The sequence below is a fragment of the Lathyrus oleraceus genome, chromosome 7 (assembly GCF_024323335.1).
Source record: "Lathyrus oleraceus cultivar Zhongwan6 chromosome 7, CAAS_Psat_ZW6_1.0, whole genome shotgun sequence".
Taxonomy (NCBI): Eukaryota; Viridiplantae; Streptophyta; class Magnoliopsida; order Fabales; family Fabaceae; genus Lathyrus; species Lathyrus oleraceus.
In genome coordinates this window covers 385,936,838-385,960,175 of record NC_066585.1, presented here as the reverse complement: position 1 = coordinate 385,960,175, position 23,338 = coordinate 385,936,838, and the positions used below count along the sequence as shown (strand labels likewise).

The 23,338-nt window shown below is 35.5% G+C and overlaps 4 protein-coding genes across 8 annotated transcripts; 3 read left to right on the top strand and 1 right to left on the bottom strand.

Moving 5' to 3' along the window:
• Window positions 1-620: 620 nt before the first annotated feature.
• LOC127107798 (pentatricopeptide repeat-containing protein At2g06000) lies at window positions 621-17,894 on the top strand. The gene is made up of 2 exons (XM_051045119.1): window positions 621-2,670; window positions 17,763-17,894. Exon 1 carries the CDS (start codon window positions 832-834, stop codon window positions 2,395-2,397), a length of 1,566 nt encoding a protein of 521 aa, XP_050901076.1. The 5' UTR covers window positions 621-831; the 3' UTR covers window positions 2,398-2,670; window positions 17,763-17,894.
• On the bottom strand, window positions 4,110-5,096 carry LOC127107799 (GEM-like protein 7). Its single transcript, XM_051045121.1, has 3 exons — window positions 4,943-5,096; window positions 4,509-4,819; window positions 4,110-4,422 (listed from the first exon to the last, which is right to left on the bottom strand). Exons 1-3 carry the CDS (start codon window positions 5,076-5,078, stop codon window positions 4,249-4,251), a joined length of 621 nt encoding a protein of 206 aa, XP_050901078.1. The 5' UTR covers window positions 5,079-5,096; the 3' UTR covers window positions 4,110-4,248.
• On the top strand, window positions 15,588-17,516 carry LOC127107795 (pentatricopeptide repeat-containing protein At2g06000). Of its 3 annotated transcripts, none has more exons than XM_051045114.1 (2): window positions 15,656-17,094; window positions 17,201-17,516. In XM_051045114.1, exons 1-2 carry the CDS (start codon window positions 15,822-15,824, stop codon window positions 17,278-17,280), a joined length of 1,353 nt encoding a protein of 450 aa, XP_050901071.1. In that variant the 5' UTR covers window positions 15,656-15,821; the 3' UTR covers window positions 17,281-17,516. The 3 variants fall into 3 exon arrangements, with proteins under 3 accessions (XP_050901072.1, XP_050901071.1, XP_050901070.1); XM_051045113.1 differs by having other exon boundaries at window positions 17,197-17,516; XM_051045115.1 differs by having other exon boundaries at window positions 15,588-17,516.
• Window positions 17,765-22,052, top strand: LOC127107797 (uncharacterized GPI-anchored protein At1g61900). Of its 3 annotated transcripts, none has more exons than XM_051045118.1 (7): window positions 17,765-17,921; window positions 18,220-19,092; window positions 20,068-20,208; window positions 20,313-20,336; window positions 21,206-21,352; window positions 21,455-21,502; window positions 21,732-22,052. In XM_051045118.1, exons 1-7 carry the CDS (start codon window positions 17,888-17,890, stop codon window positions 21,803-21,805), a joined length of 1,341 nt encoding a protein of 446 aa, XP_050901075.1. In that variant the 5' UTR covers window positions 17,765-17,887; the 3' UTR covers window positions 21,806-22,052. The 3 variants fall into 3 exon arrangements, with proteins under 3 accessions (XP_050901075.1, XP_050901074.1, XP_050901073.1); XM_051045117.1 differs by having other exon boundaries at window positions 19,963-20,208; window positions 21,212-21,352; XM_051045116.1 differs by having other exon boundaries at window positions 19,963-20,208.
• Window positions 22,053-23,338: the final 1,286 nt, after the last annotated feature.

Genomic DNA, 23,338 nt, shown 5'->3' with positions numbered 1-23,338 from the left:
CCAGAAGTATCTACACATATTTGGGGAAGAATTTCCATACCTACACAATAAAAAGTTGTCAAAAAAATAATTAACAATGCAAATCGGAAGACTTCAAAGAAGAGTTCCGAATCATAGAAATAACACACCGGAAGTCTTTCAAAAAGACTTACGATATATGTTAGTCTGTTAACCGAAACACATATGTTAAGTGTTCCGGAACGGTATTTTTTAAAACTAAACCAAAACTCTTTAAGTAAGTCTTTCAGAACACGTTATGCATTGAATCAGATATCTTCCACAAAGTGTTCCGGTCTAGGAAAAAAAACATATCAAAAATCTTTTCTAATGTGTTCTGGTACGAGGTTGAATATTGCAATTCTCGGAAATCTCAATTAAATAGTTAAAAGTGAAATGAAAAATTGGTTAAAAATAATCAAGAATAAAATTGATATTTTAAAAAACTTATAGGGATATAAGGATAGTTGTAGAGATATAAGATAAAATTTTCTTCCAAAAATAGAGTTGTTCCTTTATAATATTTGTCTTTAGGCCTCCTTTTGCTCGAAAAAAAAAACAAAAACCAAACTACAAATCACACTACAAACATTCTTTTAATCAAGAGAATCTGAAACGTTGATTTTTATTAAAGTGGCACGTGTATATCATATAACGAAGGTTCTAGTGATAGTAATTTGCTCTCCAAAGCTGAGTATCCAAACTCCTCCTTCTACCCTGAACCCCTCCTCCACCTCCACCATCAACCATCTCAAAACCCTTCCTGACGTTCCAGATGAAACGACACCGTTTTCTTCCCAAATCGCTCATTCACAGCACGCTCTTCACAAGCTGATGACATTTTCTTCCATCTTCACCACTTTTCGAATTTCGAATACTGCCCTCGTTACCCATTACCACACTCTTAAACCCAACAAACTCGAAGCATGGTTCGTCAAAATCGTTTCAACGCTCTTTCTTCGATTCACAGACTCATCTGACGCTACATTTTCGCGTTATGTTAGTAACCACTTAACCCCTTCACTTACATTACAAATTATCAAAAGACTAAACAATCCTCAATTAGGTTTCAGCTTTTTCCAGTTCACTAAACAAAGCTTGAACCTTTCTTATTCATTTTGGACTTACAATTTTCTTTTAAGGTCCCTTTGTCAACAACATCAACATGATTCAGCAAAACTTGTTTATCATTCTATGAGGGCTGATGGGTTGTTGCCTGATAGTAGGTTGTTGGGATTTTTGGTTTCTTCTTTTGCATTTGTTGATAGGTTTGATGTTTCCAAGGAGTTTCTTCGGGAATCTTTGTGTAATAAGGTTGATGTAAATGTTGTTGTTTATAATAACTTTCTTAACATTTTGGTTAAATGTAATAGGTTAGATGATGCTGTTAGTTTGTTTAGGGAGCTTGTTAGATTCAATTTCGATATTGATATATTCACATTCAATATCTTGATTCGAGGTTTTTGCGTTGTTGGAGAAATCGATGAGGCTTTTAGGTTTTTGAATGATATGAGAAGTTTTGGTTGTTATCCTGATGTTGTTAGTTATAATACTCTTATACATGGTTTATGTAGAATAAATGAGGTAGATAGAGCAAGAGATTTAGTGAGAGAGATTAGTTTAAGAACTGAGTTTTCTCCTAATGTTTTGAGTTATACGATTGTGATATCGGGTTATTGCAAATTGAGTAAGATGAAGGAGGCTTCTTCTATTTTCAATGAAATGGTTACGTCTGGAGCTAAGCCTAGTGCGGCTACTTTTAATGCACTTATCTATGGATTTGTTAAGGCAGGTGACATGGCATCTGCACTAGGAATGCATAAGAGGATGCTTTTTCATGGTTGTTCTCCTGATGTTGTTACTTTCACTTTGTTAATTGATGGATATTGCCGAGTTGGGCAGTTGGACTATGGTTTGGACCTTTGGAATGAAATGAAAGCGAGAAATGTTTCTGCAAATTTGTATACTTTCTCTATTCTTATTAGTGCTGTGTGCAGGAGCAACAGACTACAAGAAGCTCGTGAGCTTTTGAGACTGTTGAATCAGAGTGACATTGTTGCACAACCATTTATCTACAATCCTGTCATAGATGGATATTGCAAATCCGGTAATGTTGATGAAGCTAATGCAATTGTCATAGATATGGAGAAGAAATGCAAACCGGATAAACTGACATTTACTATTCTTATTATTGGTCATTGTATGAAAGGAAGAGCACCCGAAGCAATTGGTATCTTTTACAAGATGTTGGGGACCGGTTGTTCGCCAGATGAAGTTACTATTAGAACTTTAAGTTCATGTCTTTTGAAGTCTGGAATGCCTAGTGAAGCTGCCCGCATTAAGGAAGCTGTATTTAAGAGTCAAAACACAAATTCATATATGCAGCAGTCTCTTTATTAAAGTGCTACTGAAAATCAGTGGTTAGGCATTGCCTTCCACTGTTTTCTCTTGAGAAAATACACTCATCAAGCAGCATGTCAATATTTTCTCTAGATTATCAACAAGGGAGTCAGAATTGGCAATTTCCCCATGATTATGCTGATGTTGTTGGAGATTGTTAATTTATTTCTCTCTATTCATCATTTTTTACTATGCAGTTTTATTTGACAGTCTTGTTCAATTGTAGTCATATTACCTAAAGAGTACAACGAGTTCTTCCTGAAAGAAATAAAAGTGACTGAAATATGGAATGCTTTCTCATTGAAATTTTCTAGTATAGAATGTTATAAATTCTATAAAAGCATAGGAAGATTATTATGACAATTTGCGCTGACAGAAACATTTAAAAAAAAGGTAGGAAGGAAATCCCCAGGCATAAAAGGTTGGCGATATATGTTAGGACTCTCATATGGGGCATGGGTCTAAGTGGGCTCAACACACCAACTTATCAATATCATGCTCTGGCCTGGTAGCTTTTGGCTAGAGGAGAGAGTAGCTAGAGATCAATGAAGAGTATTACAAATGGATTGGACCGTTAAACTTGTAAGACTTCCGGGTGTTTATGTGAACCAGATAACTTCTCTTCAAGACTTCCGAGTGTTTATGTGGACCAGACAACTTCTCTTAAAGACTTCAGTACACAAAATTCTTATCAAATTCTTTCAATTATTAGACAACGGTAGTAAAGTGCGGCTAGAACTCCTAAAACCGTAGCCTAAATCTTTAGGCAACGATTTTCCAGTCGTGGAATAAACGGCCGTTGCCTATTCTTTTAGGGACGGTTTTTTAACCTCTACCCACGGAATTTAAACATCGTCGCCTTAAATACAAAAGGCTACGGTTTAAGGACTACTTTTAGAGTGCGGTTTTCACTAAGCAACACAATATAACCGTTGTTGCAACTATAAAAAAACCACGGTTTACTTTAAATATCACATATGAAAAGACTACAGTTTTTAATAAGCAACGCATAAAATCCGTTGCCTAAACGTTGAAAAATGTAAAAAAAAAAAAATAGAGAATCTTCTACAAAAAGATAGGCTAACTTATGATTAGAAACATGGACCAGTCTTCTCTCATATCTGCACTCATAAAAAAATTCATAAATCATGATATTCTCCCAACATAACCATATTAGTAACCAATTATAGGAGCAACACAAATCAAAGTTATGCACTCACCTGTTGTCAAAATAGAGTATTATTAATTTCAAATTTTGAAGAACTTTGAGTACAGGGCTCCTAGCCAACTCCAGAAAAATAAATCCAATACCAAACAATGTTGACTATTTTACCAATTATAGTAGCAACTTAAATTAAAGTTCTACATCCTCCTAGGATCAAAATTGAGTACTATTAGTTTCAAATTTCGAAGAATATTGAGTACAAGGCTCCTAGCCAACTCCAACAAATGAAACCCAACATGACAAAAATACTAAAGAGGCATAGGACATACCAAACGATATTAACTATTTTATCGATTGTAATAGTAGCTCAAATCAAAAGTTCTACACCCTTCTAGTGTCAAAATTGAGTACTATTAATTTCAATTTTCAAAGAATTGAGTACAAGACTCTTAGCCAACTCCTACAAAAACACACAATGTTCAGTAATACAAGGACATTCAACTTCAAAAAGTATAAAGAGTATATGTGGACTATTTTTTCTTGATGGAGTTGTTTTCCATGTAAAAATTTATAGAAGAATATAACATTATGAATATTAAGGGTTCAATGTTAGCTTTTAAACATACTGGTTATATCTTCAATTACAGTTGCCATATAATCTCTTGTAAGTTATATCTCATATTCATCTAAGTTTGAGAAGTTGCCTGTTCCAGATATTTGTAAGTCTTATGATATTTTGATACGCCCATTAGCCAGAAATCAAAATTGTCAACTGTAGTTATATTTATGTACTTCTGTCTTGGCTTCTCAACGTCTTCACTTTGCCTCACACTCTTTATCTTCTTCACTGGAATGGAAACCTGTACATAGATATACCTTTAAGAATCTCAACAAAATGTTGGAATATGAAAACTGAGAGCTATGAATAGGTTTGTTCACGACTTACCTTATAGCGCATCCTACACATTTGTCCTTTCTTATTAAAGACTTTTATTGATCTCTCGCTGCAAAATGCAACCTTTTCGGTGGAGATGAAGAGGAGACCAGCTAGAGGGCCAGATGTGGTCGACAGATAACAGTGGCAAACTTTCAACAGCCTCTCTCCCTTTATCACACTAAAATACTTCATGAACACTTTGTCCACTCCACCCATTTGAAGAATTCTTGTCCCTAAGCTCAACTTCCTTTTTATAGTTTCAGATATGTTTGTCCCCAGTCTCACTGAAATCTCAGAATTACTATCCTGCTGCGCTTTTTCTGGTTACAACTTCCTTTACCTAAAACATTGAAACACTCTATGTAAGTATAATCATCAATACTTAATGAAATTAGAATAGATAATCGTGATTCGTCCGTCTGGAAAGGAAATGAAAGTCTTACTTTTGCTTTGATGTTGGGATGGATATTGACATGGATGAGAAGCATAATCAAGTAAGTATTTGTTATTCGATTTTTGAAACTGTTTGTGTATGATTGGAATTCCAACAACTAGCTCGTGAAGCAGTGAGGTCTGCATGTTGAATGATGAATAAGGTTTGTGTTTTATGTTTAGCAAGTAGATTGCAAGGAAGCTAGGCTCACTTGGTTAGATCAGTCCCTTTGTATTGTTAAGAGGTAGTATTTAAAGGGATGAAAAGTAAGAAGGGAATCTTGAGCCTTTTGTGGGATGACTCAACCATGATCTTGGTGATGTAATTAAGACACTACTGACATGGCAACTTGAAGGACTTTATTTAAGATAGTATTTTGACATCATGGATTGTTTGGTTGCTTTTAGGAAAACATGATAAAGAGGATATATATAAATTAGCTTTTAGAAAAATAAACTTAAAAAAGGTTAATTTTTAAAGGCTTAGAGAAAAGTTTATATATCTTAAGGAGCAAGATTTCATGGTGTATATGACATGGTGTCGGCCAACCCTTTGGAAATTAAAACAAAAAAAAGTAAAGGTTGATATGGTTTTCATGAGCAGCATAAACTTTATGAGTTGGCATTATAACTTTTGTGATGCTAGATTTGTCTAAATTCTATTGCAGGAAGGTAGGTAGGCAAAACTAAAATGTAGACAGTGTAGTAAGTTCATGTCTCGAGACATTATTTATTATTAGTTATTGGGTAATGCTAACATATTCACATGTTTTATGTTGTGTACCACTAGATACACCTTCAATCTAAAATGTAAGTAAGTGTTATATTGGTCAACCGTCTACAAACATCATCTGTAGCCAGCCTGAGGACGGATTTTAGTTTCCATTCCGTTTCTAGTTTCTGCCAGACACAAGTCCATTTCCAGTATTTATCAAACACAAATTTTATAAAATAAATTTATATTAATGATTTCTACTCTGTTTTTTTATCATAGTTTAATTTTGATTTCTATCAATTAACTTGGTAATCAATGGATTAAGAATTGAGAGAAGGGGTAATTGATTCAAATACCTAGAGATGTGAATCACTCTTTTAAATACTCTATAGTATTAGCAGATGAGAAAAAATAATAACTTCAATACGTCAAACAAAAGTTAACCTCTTAATTATTTTCCCCTAACTTTAATTATTAGAGCCAGTCAATTGAGATAAAGATCAATTGTAGTCGTTGTATAATAATTTGAAATTTATAACTTATATTGAAAATTCATAACAAGTTCAAGTACAATGAGCATACCTTAGCAGCAACAAGGCCACTAATACGAACCATGTCACACATGAAAACAGCTCCAAAGAAATCTTTCTAAACCTTCCATATTCCCATTCTATAGGATAAGAACTACCACCACGGATAAGAATTTCAGGTCTATAATCCCCCTGCTTTCTCCTCAAGTTTATCATAATCATTGTAACCAGTCAAAAGATTAACCTTATAAGACAAAGCCTCAAAAAATAGATGCTGCAGAAACCTTCTTCCCACCATCAATATAAAAACCATGACTCAAATGTACACTAGAAGGTGGGTCCAAAACCATAATCCTATCACAAAGATTCAAAAGAGTATTATAAATAGGCAAGTGCTTCCATCACCACCCTGCACACAATTTTCATGATAAGCAATAAATTCAATTCCTTTAAATTAAAGACTTAAACTACTACTTTATTCTAACTAAATAAGTTACTTTTCCAAAGAATGAACACAACTTATTCCACATGATGAATACATTATCACAAGATTATAAAGCTTTTAGAGTTCATACTCATTTAAGAGTCGCTCAAGAAAAAGTTATATAATCTACTGTAATTATGTTCTTTTGCATCCTTGAGGTTTCCGACAATTTTTTTGATAGAAACTCTACAAAAATTAAAAAGCACATCAAAGTCTAGAGATAGACCTGAAAATTAAAACAATAGAAAACACTTACTGCTTTTGATTTCATCGAAGAAATATCCCCAACATTGATCACCTCCTTACAAAATTCTTGATGTTTGGAGAAGTCCATGTACCATGTAGGTATTAAACTTGTTAAAAGCAATAAGAAATTAAAACGGATGAGTCTCAAACACTACATAAATCATGATAAATTGTAGCATACCTTTCAAAATCTAATATGACGAATGAGAGAATGAAGATGAACGAGTGAAAGCTAGGGCACAAATCTTTCGCGAGAATGAAAGGTGTTAATACCTCAGGATTGACATTAATTTTAGAAAACAAATAATGTAATCACCTCTGTTGTTTTAATATGTTGGGTTGAAGAAATTCAACATCTGGACCAACATGTCATGTACGATGTCACGACGTCAGGTCTGTGACATCGCACATGTGTAGGAAACTGAATTAATTAATTCAGTATATGTTCTGGGATCAGCAAGGATATCTGGTGAATATCCTAACTCCCAGGTGGAGGTCTTGAAGACTAAATCAGAAGATATATAGGCTCAAAATATGGAGATATATATGGAGAGAGTTTAGGAACTTGAAGACCTTGTTTGTAGCAGAATTTTTCTGCTGAAGTTGCAACAGCAAAGAACAAGTCTGCTGCAACTTTCTGAAGGCCCAAATCCAGTTGGGTGATTAGGTTATAAATAGCTGATTGTAATCTAGTTTTTGTAAGCCTCTTAGAATGAATTTTTAAGGGTGTGTGTAAGGTAAACCTCCCAATCTGTGGGAAGGTTACCATGTGTCTCTCAGTGGTAAACCTGAGAGTGTTTGTCACTCAAAGCCTGTAGGCAAGAGTGATTATGTTCTTGAATGAAGCTGTGAAGCAAGTTCAAGGTGTTTGCACATTACATTGTATTTGTAGTGATAGGAATGGAAACTGGAGGTTTCTATCTAGGAGTTCCTAGGTATAGATTGCATTGGGTAGGGATTAAGTGATGAGTTGTAAACGGGGGAGTTTAACTCTGAATTGATACTACTAATAGTGGATCTTCTTCCTGGCTTGGTAGCCCCCAGATGTAGGTCATGTTGGACTGAACTGGGTTAACAATTTCCTGTGTTTGTTTTCCTTCTGTATGATATAATCATGTCTGCCAAACTGAGCATGTAATTCAGTCTGTTCAGCAAGATAATAGCAGACCTGATACATAGCCTTCTGTTGGAATGTCAAGCAAAATGTTTTGACATTCATCAACAACAACACATACTGTATAATAAGCTGAGGATCTCAGTTCAGTATGTAGTGAAGTCTGGATTTCAAAAGCATCACAGACCTGGCCATAAGATCATTGTGAAACTGTCAAACTGGGTGTCTTGACAGTTCTTCCAGTAAGCTGATACTGAAGTATAGACTGGTTGGTCTTTTACAGTACAGCAAATTTAGCCCAGTCTGTTTTCAGGAACCAAACAGACTTAGCATATGGTTCTGGACTTGGATGTCAAACGGGATGTTGTGACATTCACTCCTGACTGCATATGCTAAATTGTTGGATAGTTAGTTTTTCTGTTTCAGGATTTTTCTCAGGCTATTCTTCAGGAATCCACCAGCTGAACTAAAATCTAGGAAACTAACAACTAAGCTACAATTAATGAACCTGGCAAATAATATATTTGTTAGCTCCTTAATAAGTGGAGATTAGTTTAACTTGTTACAACCTTTAATTTAGGAAATACAAGTACATGACCAACAAACTGGAACAATGTAACAGATGATATCCGTGTAGGAAAACAACAGAAGTGAAGGTTATGGTGCACATAACAAATTGTTCCTCCTCTATAGGATGACATAGAAGGAGAGGTTGTGACACTGTGAAAAGGTGCACAATAGTACAGAGTGTAATAACTGTCTTGCTGTAATAAGTACAATGTTAGATCAGATGTCATGACTTGAAGTAGAACATCTGAATACTGACTACACCAGAATTTCAATTGGTATCAGAGCAGGCATCCTGTTCTGTCTCTGGATGAGATCCATGGCTGATACTTTCTGGTAACTGGCAAGGAGTTATGTTAGTACTGATGCTGGAACCTGTGTAAGGTTCTGTAATTCCCTGAATGGTCCCTTGAAGTAGGTGGATGGACTGTTCATGACAGGAATGGTGTGTACCTGTCTCTGGAGGTTGGCAATTGGCCTGTGTGTGGGACAGCTGTGCCAGCACTAAATCACATTCAAACCTGGTATGGCCTTGGAGGCAAATCTGGTGAAGTGTGTGTTCATAGGTTGAGTTGTATTATGATTTCCGCTGCATAATACATGGCAAAACTCAAACTCTGATGTAGTTTCCCCTCATGTGGATGAAAGGCTGCTGTGTTCAAGATCTCATCATAATCTACTGTAGATGTCAAAGATACTTGAGTCTCCTCAAGTCCACTCATCATGACGTTCTCACTTCAGGATGGTAAGAGTCACTTAATCACTGATTCTCTTACTCTCTTGAGTAGTGTATATGAAGACCTTGAAGACCTTCAAGGAAGGTGTGTTCCAAGGAGGTGGAACCAATGTTCTATGTGATGTTAGAACATGTTGTTCAACAAGTATGCAGCTACTGGTTGAAGAGCAGATGTTTTTAGGGTTCAAACAATGGGATAATACTGTTTGGAACCTACTCCTGACCTGGAAGAGGAGACATCTGTGTGTGCTAAGTTGACAAGAGCAGGGTCAACTGGGTGTGTGCTCAAGAAGGTCATCCCTAGAAGTTGAGCTGGTTGAGATGTGACGTTGTGCAATCTCCTGCTGTTAGGCATCTTCCTGCAGTTTGATCAGGGTTGGATAGTTGTTCCCTGAAGTACTATGGTGTGTTGGAAGACAAGTCTCCTGGATGTTAGCAGTCAATAATGGGGTAACCTGACTGTGATATCATTTAAGGGGGTGTAACCATGAATCTTGTTATTCAAACACCACGTTCAGAAGTGGCAGTTCTTACTAGGAGTGAGAATATGAAGATTCAGTGGTTGGTTGAGGTAATATGCTCTGGCAATGCATATCTACTATTGACTGGTGATGGTTGTCTCACTAGTACTTATGGTCAGCTGAAGTCTGATTGGTGTGACCGGAGGAGTTAGTTGCCTCTGGTAAGGGATGATGGATGTCATGTTGAGACATTTGTGTACAATGCATGGATATTGGTGTGGAGTTTCCATGATTGTTAATTTGAGGGGGAGTTTTGGTTAACCTCCTCACGTTTGGTCAGCCTAGGGTCAGGTTGGCTGTTGACCTATGTCACATGGGTTCTGGTTGATGTGTGACACATTTACAAGGAAGGATTCATCTCTCTCATTCCTAAGGGTGAATCTAATCTGGAAAGAGTCTCAAGACTATTAAGGTACTTGCAAGCAGAAGATGTTGACACTAGAAGAGTATTTTCAAAGTATTCTTATGGTGGAAGTATCTGAAAGGATGATTGGGAAAGGATTTAAGATCAATGTCTACTTGTGCCAAGTGCAAGTGTTTAATTGATTATCCTTGGAGCTCAAGATAACTGATGTTCTTAAAGATGTTGGAACATCACTTCTTCAAGACCCTGTGCAGAATCACAGGAAGGACAGTACATTGGCTTATGATCTATCTCTTTGGTGGCAGCAAAAGCATATGATCTCTGAAAAGGTTTCCTGGCAAGAAACATGTTCAGCCTTGGTATGTACAAGAAGAAGAAGACATCATAGTCTTGATGGTGGTTACTTGGATCAGTTTATTTCTGATCTAGGTAAGGAAGTGCATTAGCTTATGCACACTGTGAAGTCAAGAACAAGTGGAAGCAGTCTTGATATCATGGAAACAGCCTTGCCTTAGGATGTGGAATCCTTGGTAAAGCTGAAGGGTTAGTGTCTAACTGGTCCTTCTGAAGACTCATACATCAGAGTGTCTGATGTCTTTGGAGAAGAAGCAGGGATTCATCAAGGTGTGAGCTTGGATGACTTAACTGCAAACTTGCAGGATGGAGGTTGTTTACTCAAACTTGGTTCCACAATCAAGTCTATGAGAACATTGAACTCTTGTTCTGTGAAGGGAGGAAGTTCTTTCAAGTGGAAGAAGAAGGAGCTGAATTCAACAGCTGGATGTCAAAACACAATGTTGTGACATTTGGCTCAACATCAGATTCTTAGTTGATGAAGTGGCACATCAACTTAAGATAGAAGGGTCTGCAGGGTTGTAGATTGGACACTTCAAAAGGCTTGAAGTTCAAATTTCACCTGGAAGGTCAGAATATCTTTGGGAGAAGTCTGATACACGTGGAGAGGTCAAAAAGCAGCATTTGACCTGTTCATATGAGAATTCATGAAGGAGGTAATCAACCAGTGGCATTTGGTCTATCTCAGAAGTGAGTTCGAAGAATCAAGGTAATCAACATAAGGCAACTGATTAGTCTTGAGGAAAGTCTGAGACAAATTACTTTTGAACTGAAAAGTATTAAGTTGAAGACAAAAGGAGGTGCTCTCTATTCATCTCTTGGAGCCTGTGGTAGAAGTTCTGAGCTATCTATGAAAGACTGTCTCTGGTAGTGGGATGAGAGTGTATATATCCCAATGTATGTCTGGGTTCCTCTGGCCCAAGCTGAGGACTCAGTAATATCTGAAGTCTATCAGATAGTGCTCCTTGTGATGCTGTGAAGGAAGTCCCAGCTGATGTTAAGACATCTTGTGAAGTGATCTTCTGTTCTGGTTAGAAGAGAAATTGACACAGAGTGTGGAAGTGTTCAGCCAAGAGGGTTGAACAGAGGGTGCGCTCTTGAAGACATGAAGATGCGTCTTATGTTTTCCTTTCATCAAGTGGTCTGGAATCTTTTTGAATCAGGAAGTATGTGAAGGTCCAACCTTGGGGTGTTGGATATGATCATGTGTGACCTCTAAGAGAGTAGGTTGCCCATGACAGGGGGAGTTGTGCCTGTCTGCTGCAAGCAATCACCAAGCTTGTGGTCTATGTGCTCTCAGATGACTAGATAGTTATCAGGATGCTGTGATGTATGTCAAGACTGAGTGAGCAGAAGAATGTCTGACCGGATGTCATGACATTGCCCTAGACATTGCTGTCAATTCCTTCTGAATCTTAAAGTCATTAGGAATTATGAGGGTGATGTGGCTAAGTCTGATAAACCAGAATAAGACTGATGGCTACAGCTGTGTGGTACAGGAGGAGTAACCATCAACTGAAGTGTGGAAAGCTGGCTGTAGCAGTGCTAGGTGTCTGGAGGTATGACAGAGGTCTAAGTTGAATAATGGCTGAATGCAGGAATGTTAAGACATTGCGTGCAACATGTCTGACTGCATATATGGAATGGTCTCCATGTACTGGAACGGCTGTTTTGGAAAAGAAACAGTCAAGAGCTATAAAAGGTATTCAAAGATAGTCTGAGATTTGGTTGGTGATTCTCTGACTGTTTCTCAGCAAAAATAAATGCATCTTGACCAAGCATTTATTTCTACCGGAAATTCCTAGGCACAGGCTGGACTATTTAAAGGGTGCAATAGCCCTCTTCCTCTCACAAGAAAAACACTCCATTCTCAGAATCATGGGGTATGTTAAGGTTTGGGCAAGCTGCGCCTGGATCTGGTTTTGTGAGGGCTTCCTTTACAAATGTTCAGCTAAAAAGGGGGAGAGAAATATCCTGGGGATTCTGGGGATGAGAATGTACCAGAAGAAAGCCAACTGTGGATGTGGCAGCAAACAGAAGTTGGCATCAGGCACAAAATCCACCAACTGGGGTTTCCACTTGTGTCTTGTGATCTGAGTTAAGAAGACAGTTGTGCCTTGTGATCTGAGTTACATTGTCTATGTACTCAGCATTACATATTCTTCTGGAAGCTCTCCGGTTGAGGGGAAGGGTTCTGGTACAACTGTGTATTGTCCCTCTTCTTCCTCATGTACACCAACATTGGTGTTCATGGCGGGGGAGATAATAACAGAGGATTATTTGTTTTAGCTAAAATTTGCCAAAGGGGGAGATTGTTAATACCTCAGGATTGACATTAATTTTAGAAAACAAATAATGTAATCACCTCTGTTGTTTTAATATGTTGGGTTGAAGAAATTCAACATCTGGACCAACATGTCATGTACGATGTCACGACGTCAGGTCTGTGACATCGCACATGTGTAGGAAACTGAATTAATTAATTCAGTATATGTTCTGGGATCAGCAAGGATATCTGGTGAATATCCTAACTCCCAGGTGGAGGTCTTGAAGACTAAATCAGAAGATATATAGGCTCAAAATATGGAGATATATATGGAGAGAGTTTAGGAACTTGAAGACCTTGTTTGTAGCAGAATTTTTCTGCTGAAGTTGCAACAGCAAAGAACAAGTCTGCTGCAACTTTCTGAAGGCCCAAATCCAGTTGGGTGATTAGGTTATAAATAGCTGATTGTAATCTAGTTTTTGTAAGCCTCTTAGAATGAATTTTTAAGGGTGTGTGTAAGGTAAACCTCCCAATCTGTGGGAAGGTTACCATGTGTCTCTCAGTGGTAAACCTGAGAGTGTTTGTCACTCAAAGCCTGTAGGCAAGAGTGATTATGTTCTTGAATGAAGCTGTGAAGCAAGTTCAAGGTGTTTGCACATTACATTGTATTTGTAGTGATAGGAATGGAAACTGGAGGTTTCTATCTAGGAGTTCCTAGGTATAGATTGCATTGGGTAGGGATTAAGTGATGAGTTGTAAACGGGGGAGTTTAACTCTGAATTGATACTACTAATAGTGGATCTTCTTCCTGGCTTGGTAGCCCCCAGATGTAGGTCATGTTGGACTGAACTGGGTTAACAATTTCCTGTGTTTGTTTTCCTTCTGTATGATATAATCATGTCTGCCAAATTGAGCATGTAATTCAGTCTGTTCAGCAAGATAATAGCAGACCTGATACATAGCCTTCTGTTGGAATGTCAAGCAGAATGTTTTGACATTCATCAACAACAACACATACTGTATAATAAGCTGAGGATCTCAGTTCAGTATGTAGTGAAGTCTGGATTTCAAAAGCATCACAGACCTGGCCATAAGATCATTGTGAAACTGTCAAACTGGGTGTCTTGACAGTTCTTCCAGTAAGCTGATACTGAAGTATAGACTGGTTGGTCTTTTACAGTACAACAAATTTAGCCCAGTCTGTTTTCAGGAACCAAACAGACTTAGCATATGGTTCTGGACTTGGATGTCAAACGGGATGTTGTGACATTCACTCCTGACTGCATATGCTAAATTGTTGGATAGTTAGTTTTTCTATTTCAGGATTTTTCTCAGGCTATTCTTCAGGAATCCACCAGCTGAACTAAAATCTAGGAAACTAACAACTAAGCTACAATTAATGAACCTGGCAAATAATATATTTGTTAGCTCCTTAATAAGTGGAGATTAGTTTAACTTGTTACAACCTTTAATTTAGGAAATACAAGTACATGACCAACAAACTGGAACAATGTAACAGATGATATCTGTGTAGGAAAACAACAGAAGTGAAGGTTATGGTGCACATAACAAATTGTTCCTCCTCTATAGGATGACATAGAAGGAGAGGTTGTGACACTGTGAAAAGGTGCACAATAGTACAGAGTGTAATAACTGTCTTGCTGTAATAAGTACAATGTTAGATCAGATGTCATGACTTGAAGTAGAACATCTGAATACTGACTACACCAGAATTTCAAAAGGAACTATGAAGAAAGTGACGACACACAATTCTGTTCTGATAACAGTACAACCTAATTTCGCGTTCCTAATCTCAAAGAGTGAAACCTAATTTCACGTTTCATTTATGATAAAAGTGAAAATTATATTTTAATTAAAAATATTATTATATTCTATATTAAACTAAATGGACATTGTAATCACTGAAACATATATAACTTAGTGGATTGGTGATGTGTGTAATCCCAAAGAGTATCAGTTTGAATCTAGATTTTTTTTTTTTTTTAAATGCTGAATAATTAAATTTCAAAGGCTTGCTTAAACGCATTGTACAACAGGTCGGGGGTTCGAACCCCATCTTAAGTAACGTTTATTATAGCTTATTTAAATTCAAGCAAAAGTTATCTTTCGCCCACGCTCCAGAATTGTTGCTTATGATGCAAAGGCGACGGTTATATTAAGGCCACACATGTAAAATCGTAGCCTAAAATTAATAGACAACGGTTCAAATCTAAAATTTAAAATTTCGTCAACAAAAAAAAAGTGCGGCTTAACCCCTTTTACACAACGGTTTTTCAGCCGCGGTCTATTATTCCATTGCCTAAAGTGAAAAATATTGTAGTGTATGTTAAGTGTTCCGGAACGGTATTTTTTAAAACTAAACCAAAACTCTTTAAGTAAGTCTTTCAGAACACGTTATGCATTGAATCAGATATCTTCCACAAAGTGTTCCGGTCTAGGAAAAAAAACATATAAAAAATCTTTTCTAATGTGTTCTGGTACGAGGTTGAATATTGCAATTCTCGGAAATCTCAATTAAATAGTTAAAAGTGAAATGAAAAATTGATTAAAAATAATCAAGAATAAAATTGATATTTTAAAAAAATTATAGGGATATAAGGATAGTTGTAGAGATATAAGATAAAATTTTCTTCCAAAAATAGAGTTGTTCCTTTATAATATTTGTCTTTAGGCCTCCTTTTGTTCGAAAAAAAAAAACAAAAACCAAACTACAAATCACACTACAAACATTCTTTTAATCAAGAGAATCTGAAACGTTGATTTTTATTAAAGTGGCACGTGTATATCATATAAGGAAGGTTCTAGTGATAGTAATTTGCTCTCCAAAGCTGAGTATCCAAACTCCTCCTTCTACCCTGAACCCCTCCTCCACCTCCACCATCAACCATCTCAAAACCCTTCCTGACGTTCCAGATGAAACGACACCGTTTTCTTCCCAAATCGCTCATTCGCAACACGCTCTTCACAAGCTGATGACATCTTCTTCCATCTTCACCACTTTTCGAATTTCGAATACTGCCCTCGTTACCCATTACCACACTCTTAAACCCAACAAACTCGAAGCATGGTTCGTAAAAATCGTTTCAACGCTCTTTCTTCGATTCACAGACTCATCCGACGCTACATTTTCGCGTTATGTTAGTAACCACTTAACCCCTTCACTTACATTACAAATTATCAAAAGACTAAACAATCCTCAATTAGGTTTCAGCTTTTTCCAGTTCACTAAACAAAGCTTGAACCTTTCTTATTCATTTTGGACTTACAATTTTCTTTTAAGGTCCCTTTGTCAACAACATCAACATGATTCAGCAAAACTTGTTTATCATTCTATGAGGGCTGATGGGTTGTTGCCTGATAGTAGGTTGTTGGGATTTTTGGTTTCTTCTTTTGCATTTGTTGATAGGTTTGATGTTTCCAAGGAGTTTCTTCGGGAATCTTTGTGTAATAAGGTTGATGTAAATGTTGTTGTTTATAATAACTTTCTTAACATTTTGGTTAAATGTAATAGGTTAGATGATGCTGTTAGTTTGTTTAGGGAGCTTGTTAGATTCAATTTCGATATTGATATATTCACATTCAATATCTTGATTCGAGGTTTTTGCGTTGTTGGAGAAATCGATGAGGCTTTTAGGTTTTTGAATGATATGAGAAGTTTTGGTTGTTATCCTGATGTTGTTAGTTATAATACTCTTATACATGGTTTATGTAGAATAAATGAGGTAGATAGAGCAAGAGATTTAGTGAGAGAGATTAGTTTAAGAACTGAGTTTTCTCCTAATGTTTTGAGTTATACGATTGTGATATCGGGTTATTGCAAATTGAGTAAGATGAAGGAGGCTTCTTCTATTTTCAATGAAATGGTTACGTCTGGAGCTAAGCCTAGTGCGGCTACTTTTAATGCACTTATCTATGGATTTGTTAAGGCAGGTGACATGGCATCTGCACTAGGAATGCATAAGAGGATGCTTTTTCATGGTTGTTCTCCTGATGTTGTTACTTTCACTTTGTTAATTGATGGATATTGCCGAGTTGGGCAGTTGGACTATGGTTTGGACCTTTGGAATGAAATGAAAGCGAGAAATGTTTCTGCAAATTTGTATACTTTCTCTATTCTTATTAGTGCTGTGTGCAGGAGCAATAGACTACAAGAAGCTCGTGAGCTTTTGAGACTGTTGAATCAGAGTGACATTGTTGCACAACCATTTATCTACAATCCTGTCATAGATGGATATTGCAAATCCGGTAATGTTGATGAAGCTAATGCAATTGTCATAGATATGGAGAAGAAATGCAAACCGGATAAACTGACATTTACTATTCTTATTATTGGTCATTGTATGAAAGGAAGAGCACCCGAAGCAATTGGTATCTTTTACAAGATGTTGGGGACCGGTTGTTCGCCAGATGAAGTTACTATTAGAACTTTAAGTTCATGTCTTTTGAAGTCTGGAATGCCTAGTGAAGCTGCCCGCATTAAGGAAGCTGTATTTAAGAGTCAAAACACAAATTCATATATGCAGCAGTCTCTTTATTAAAGTGCTACTGAAAATCAGTGGTTAGGCATTGCCTTCCACTGTTTTCTCTTGAGAAAATACACTCATCAAGCAGCATGTCAATATTTTCTCTAGATTATCAACAAGGGAGTCAGAATTGGCAATTTCCCCATGATTATGCTGATGTTGTTGGAGATTGTTAATTTATTTCTCTCTATTCATCATTTTTTACTATGCAGTTTTATTTGACAGTCTTGTTCAATTGTAGTCATATTACCTAAAGAGTACAACGAGTTCTTCCTGAAAGAAATAAAAGTGACTGAAATATGGAATGCTTTCTCATTGAAATTTATCAGTTAGTTTATTGGTTACTTTACCAAACAGAGCCTTAACTTTTATTCTTACTTCTAAGTGCAGATCTTAAGCTTGGAGTTTGAGGTAGTAGTCCGCCTCATCTCCTATGTGAGGCCATTTGGCTTTTCAACGGCTTCAATTTGGTTCTCCCGTGTAAAAACTCAATGTCCCCGAAGGGCTAGGAAGTTATGGGCGGCTATCAGGATGCTAATTATTATAGAGGTAAGCAATAGTAGTATGGTTTCGATTCCTTATTAGCTAATCATGAATTTTTGTAGGTTTTCATAAGTTGCTGGTTGTATTTGTATGCTAACTCTTGTAGTTTTGTTTTATAAACCCGATTATGGTAGTGTGGGTTATTGTTGGATATTCATGCTGCAATATTTAATTTGTCATGTATCAAGAAATTCTAGATTAGAGTAATGCACATTTATACAAATTGTTGGTTTGTTTTATCTTTGAACATCATTGTTTAATGACTGGTATGTATGCTAAGTCAGTCCATGTTTAATTGTTGTAGGTTCTTGGTGCTGTCGGCTAATTTTATTTGTCATCTGGCTTCCTACTTTCTTACATGTGACAGCACAAGAATCACATGCCGACCATAGGCGAACCACTTCACTAGTTGAGTTAGCTAAGGAACCTACTTCTGGAGATTCTGGGCTCTTTGACCCCATAGAAATATCACCTTCCGTCATACCTAAAGTTCCATTTCCCACCGAGTCTGTCCGACCAATGTATCCTATTCCTTATGTCCCAACCAGATATGAACCAGTTTTAACTGGTAAGTGCCCTGTAAACTTTTCGCGACCAGAAATTTCAAATATCCTCGATAAAGCAGCATTTGATTGCTTTGGGCCTTTGGCATCCCTTGTAGGGAATGTCGTATGTTGTCCACAATTTAGTAGCTTAATCCACATCTTCCAGGGTTTCTTTGGCATGAAATCCAATAATCTGGTTTTGTCAAATGCAGTTGCTGATCATTGCTTCTCTGATATTGTTAGTATTCTAGCTAGCAGAGGGGCAAATAATACAATACCCACACTTTGTTCTATTAAATCATCTAATCTTACAGGCGGGTCATGCCCTGTGAAGAATGATTCTACTTTTGAAAGAACAGTAAACACAAGTAAATTAGTTGAGGCCTGTAGAACTGTTGATCCACTTAAAGAGTGTTGCAGACCTGTTTGTCGGCCTGCAATTATGGATGCAGCGCTTCAGATTTCTGGCCGACAAATGATGATAAATAATGACAATATGGCTGGGGAAATGAATCACACTGATTATCTAAATGATTGCAAAGGTGTTGTTTATTCTTATCTTTCCAAACAACTATCATCGGAGGTTGCAAATAAAGCATTCCGGATACTATCTGCCTGCAAAGTCAACAAAGGTACATTGTTTAACTAGCCCATTCTTAATGTTGTATATTTGGGTTTGGAGGGTATGTCAATGGCATGACTAAGCATGTCATTAATGAATAATTTGGGATAAATAATATCTGGATTTAGGAAAATGTATTCAAGTGATTTTGTGTTGCTGGTCTTAACCTACCTTAGATTTCAAATTATTTAATTATTTTTTTGATGTATTGGTTATTTCTTCTTATTTTTTTGGGGGGTCTAGTCTAGATAAAGAAGAGAAGAAATAGGGACTTTTTTTTTTCCGCAAAGAAATAAGGACTTTTGATTTCATAATAATGGGGCTATATGATTGTTAATAAATATGAGAAAGTACCAAGACCTTTGAAATATGTAATATGAATAATATGATTAATAATGACTTGATACAAAAGACTGAGCACTAACCCTAGTTTATTGGGACACATACAAGATTCCCAATTTTTAATGTATAGGGAATCATGATAATAACTATGTGATATGGAAATTAATCTTAAGGGATATTTTGAGATAAGGAACTAATCTTATATGATAAACTGGGATGTCTAACATACTCTCAACCCAAGATATTCTTAGATACTTGTATCCTAACAAGTTTATTACTTCAATAGAAAAGGGGCTGGGATTCCTTTTCATTGTTGTACTAAGATTGCTAGAATATTGTATAGCAATGCACATCCTATTAACATTTTTAATTAACAAAATTTCATTATGGTATCCTGTATAAATTAAATTTATTAGAGGATCTTCTTGAAAACATGTATTCACGACATATTAAAAAATTAAAAAATTGTGTTCCACAAATTGAATTGAAACTGTTTTTGTTTATTGTTTTATTAACTCGGTAAATCTTGCTTGTGCAGTTTGTCCTTTGACTTTTAAGGAGCCTTCAGATGTAATTGCTGTATGTAAGAATGTAGCTGCTCCTAGTCCTACCTGCTGCAGTTCATTAAATACATATATTGCAGAGACACAACAAAAAATATTAATTACCAATAAACAAGCTATAATATGTGCAACACAATTTGGATCGATGTTACGTGGAGGTGGGGTGATGACAAATGTTTATGAGCTTTGTGATGTCGATTTGAAAGATTTCAGCATACAAGGTATTTATACTTATGCTTAAATGATGTCCAAATTACTTACTACCTATGACCATTATTTGAAAATCTCTAACTTAATTCTTCTTTTATCGTGACTATACATGGAGCTTTGCTAGCATTTGGAGTACAAGGTTTACTGCTTTTTCCACTCCTTGAATTTTGTTGATTGCTGTTATTTATAATTTGATAATCTGTTCTCACGAGACTTCGGAATTTATTTTATAACAATGTTGGTTAAATATGATTTCACCGTTTGAGAATTATTTCACTCATGTTTTAGTAGAATATTACATTAGATTTTGTTAGTTGAACTTGAACCGGCATGTGGGTGATATTTGGATTTGTTAATAAGAGTGTGTTTGGATTAAGGGAAAGTAATTTTTTTAAAGAATTTAAAATAATTTGGCCAAAATCCATTGTTTGAATAAAAAATATGGAGAATTGCTGTGTAAGTTAAATTTAAGGAATTTCAAATGACACGTCAAAGTAAGGAATTTGAAAATCTTCTATTTAATTCGAATGTCAAATTTGGTTATTATTAATCTTTCAAATTTTATAAGTTGCTCCCCATATTCTTTTGAAAATTTCAAATTGACCCATAACAGTTTCAAACATTACAAACTTGGTCCTAATAATTTTCAAAATTTACAAATTGGCCCCTTTAAATATTCAAATATTGCAAATTGGTCTCTTTTTAAAATTTTTAATTAACAAAACTTTTAAAATTTATAAAACTAACCAAAAAATTTAAGAATGAATTATTTTAATACTATATATCCAAACCAAAGAATTTAAAAATGAAGGGAATTCAGTTGAAGCATTTGAATTACGTAGAATGCTAAATTCTCTAAAAACTTATAATTAACTCATCCAATCAAAGATTTCTAAGTATAATCTTTGTTTATTCTTACAATTATAATCAGTAAGACAAGGACAGCAAAGACATACTTTTTGTCAAGGTATGATTGAATTGTAAGTTAAATTGATATTGTTGGTTTAGATGCAGGATGTCTACTCCGAAGCTTGCCGGGAGATGTGATATTTGACAATTCATCTGGTGTTAGTTTTACATGTGATTTAAGTGACAATATTGCTGCACCATGGCCCTCATCATCTTCATTTACATCTCTATCATTCTGTGCACCTGGTATGAGTTTGGACCAAGTAATTTTCACTTGGCTTATATTTGGACTTGTTAGCATATTGTTGTTAGCATTTTCTTACATTGGCTTTATTTGGACTTGTGCAGAGATGTCATTACCAGCATTACCAATTTCACAGTCATTGAAAAACATTGGTGCGTGTCATTTTGCTTCTAATTCCATTTTTAATTTTTCCTATAAATTTATACCAGAGGCTGTCTGTTTGTCAATTAAATATAGATTATTTAAATACTACTTCTTCCTGGTCTGGTTATGCCTTGAATTTCTTCCCTGAGGATTACTGGTTTACTGTAGTTCTAGCTACTTATGATGCCAATTATTACTGAGCAATATATTGACTTGTGAATATGGTGTATTGCGCAGGTTGTAATTCTGGCGTGGGTTTCCTTCTTGTTATATTTACATTTTTTGTCAGTATTGTTGTACTGAGATTTTAGGGTTTTGAAGTGTGTCACGAAGGCATTTCAAAGTGTCTGGCAAGGGTTTTGCATGTATATTTTTTAATGGCCTCGTTGTATAGCATCCCCCCTCTCTCATCGCCTTTCCATGGGTCATATGCCTGTTTGATCATTAATGAGTTAGTGCTCATTTTATTTAGGATCCATAGTTGTTCTGTGAAGGGTTTCAATTGTTTTTTTGTGAATGAAATGCGGCCAAGTAGGGACAAAAGTTAGCACACTGAAATTCTGTTCTTGATATACCACACCAGTAACAAAAAAAAACGATATTTTTTTTTTTGAAAATATTGATTTTTTTTCCATGCGTCATATTTTAATTTTTGGAATATATATATTTTTTTAAAATTGGTATTTTTTTGTATTTTAAAAAAATAATTATTTTTTGTATTTTCGTTAAAAAATGATTTTTTAAAAAATAAAATTGACTTTTGATATTTTCCCAAAAACTTATTTTTTAATTTTTGAGAAAAATCATTTTTTTTTATTTAAAAAAACTGATTTTTTTCTAAAAAAATATACTTTTGTATTTTTGAAAAAATGATTTTCTAATATTTGAAAAAATTGATTTTTTTTTAATTTGATTTTTTTTTATAAATTTAATGGAGAAAAAAAATCAATTGAATCATTAAAATGTATTAGATGAATTGAATGAATTTTTTAATGGATGAGTTGAATGAATTTTGTTTTAATAGAACCAAGTTAAAATCAAATATAGACAAAATATTGTTCAAAGAATGAGTGAAAATATAGCACTTCTAATTTAAAACTATTAGGTTTCTTAAGTTTTTTCTTCTCCCATTTCTACTGCCAGTAAGGTGCACATCGTTAAATAGAATATGCAACGTACATTCTTTTTCACCCTAACCATCTCTTATACGGATCCAATAAACTATGTACATTCAATTTGTCAAGTATAGACCTGTGTACTTACACAAGCAAAACAAAAAAATAAACACGCACTAACGAAAGAGAAATAAAAAGACAATTTGGAGGACATTGTAGAATCTATAACTTGGATAATGAATCTGTCAAGCTTAAACTCAATGAGCTCCTCCATGAGCTGTTTGTTCCATACATATTGCGGGTCAACCTATTTCCATAGTGACTTACTCATTCATCCTCCAGCTAACTCGTTTCTTCTCTGCAAGAAAAGCCATGAAATTTTGTGACTCCGTAATGCAAGCTTTCAAAAGTGGGTGATATAGGTATTTTAACAAACAATTGGTGGGCAAAAGCTGAGAACAAATTATTGTTAACAACTCTTGGTTTCTTTGATGAATCAACCATCATCGGAGAAATTCCGTAAATGCTGCAACATTTGTATCAGTCATCTATGGATTAATATGAGAAACAAAGGAAAACAGATATTGAAGAGGAAGATGATGTTGGTGGATTTAACAACACGTGAAAAATACATATGTTGGCACGACGACGATGATGAGGTTGAATTTGTTTCCATTTCTTTTCACATTTACCATTGTATCATCGCATGTTCTATCCATACCCGATCTA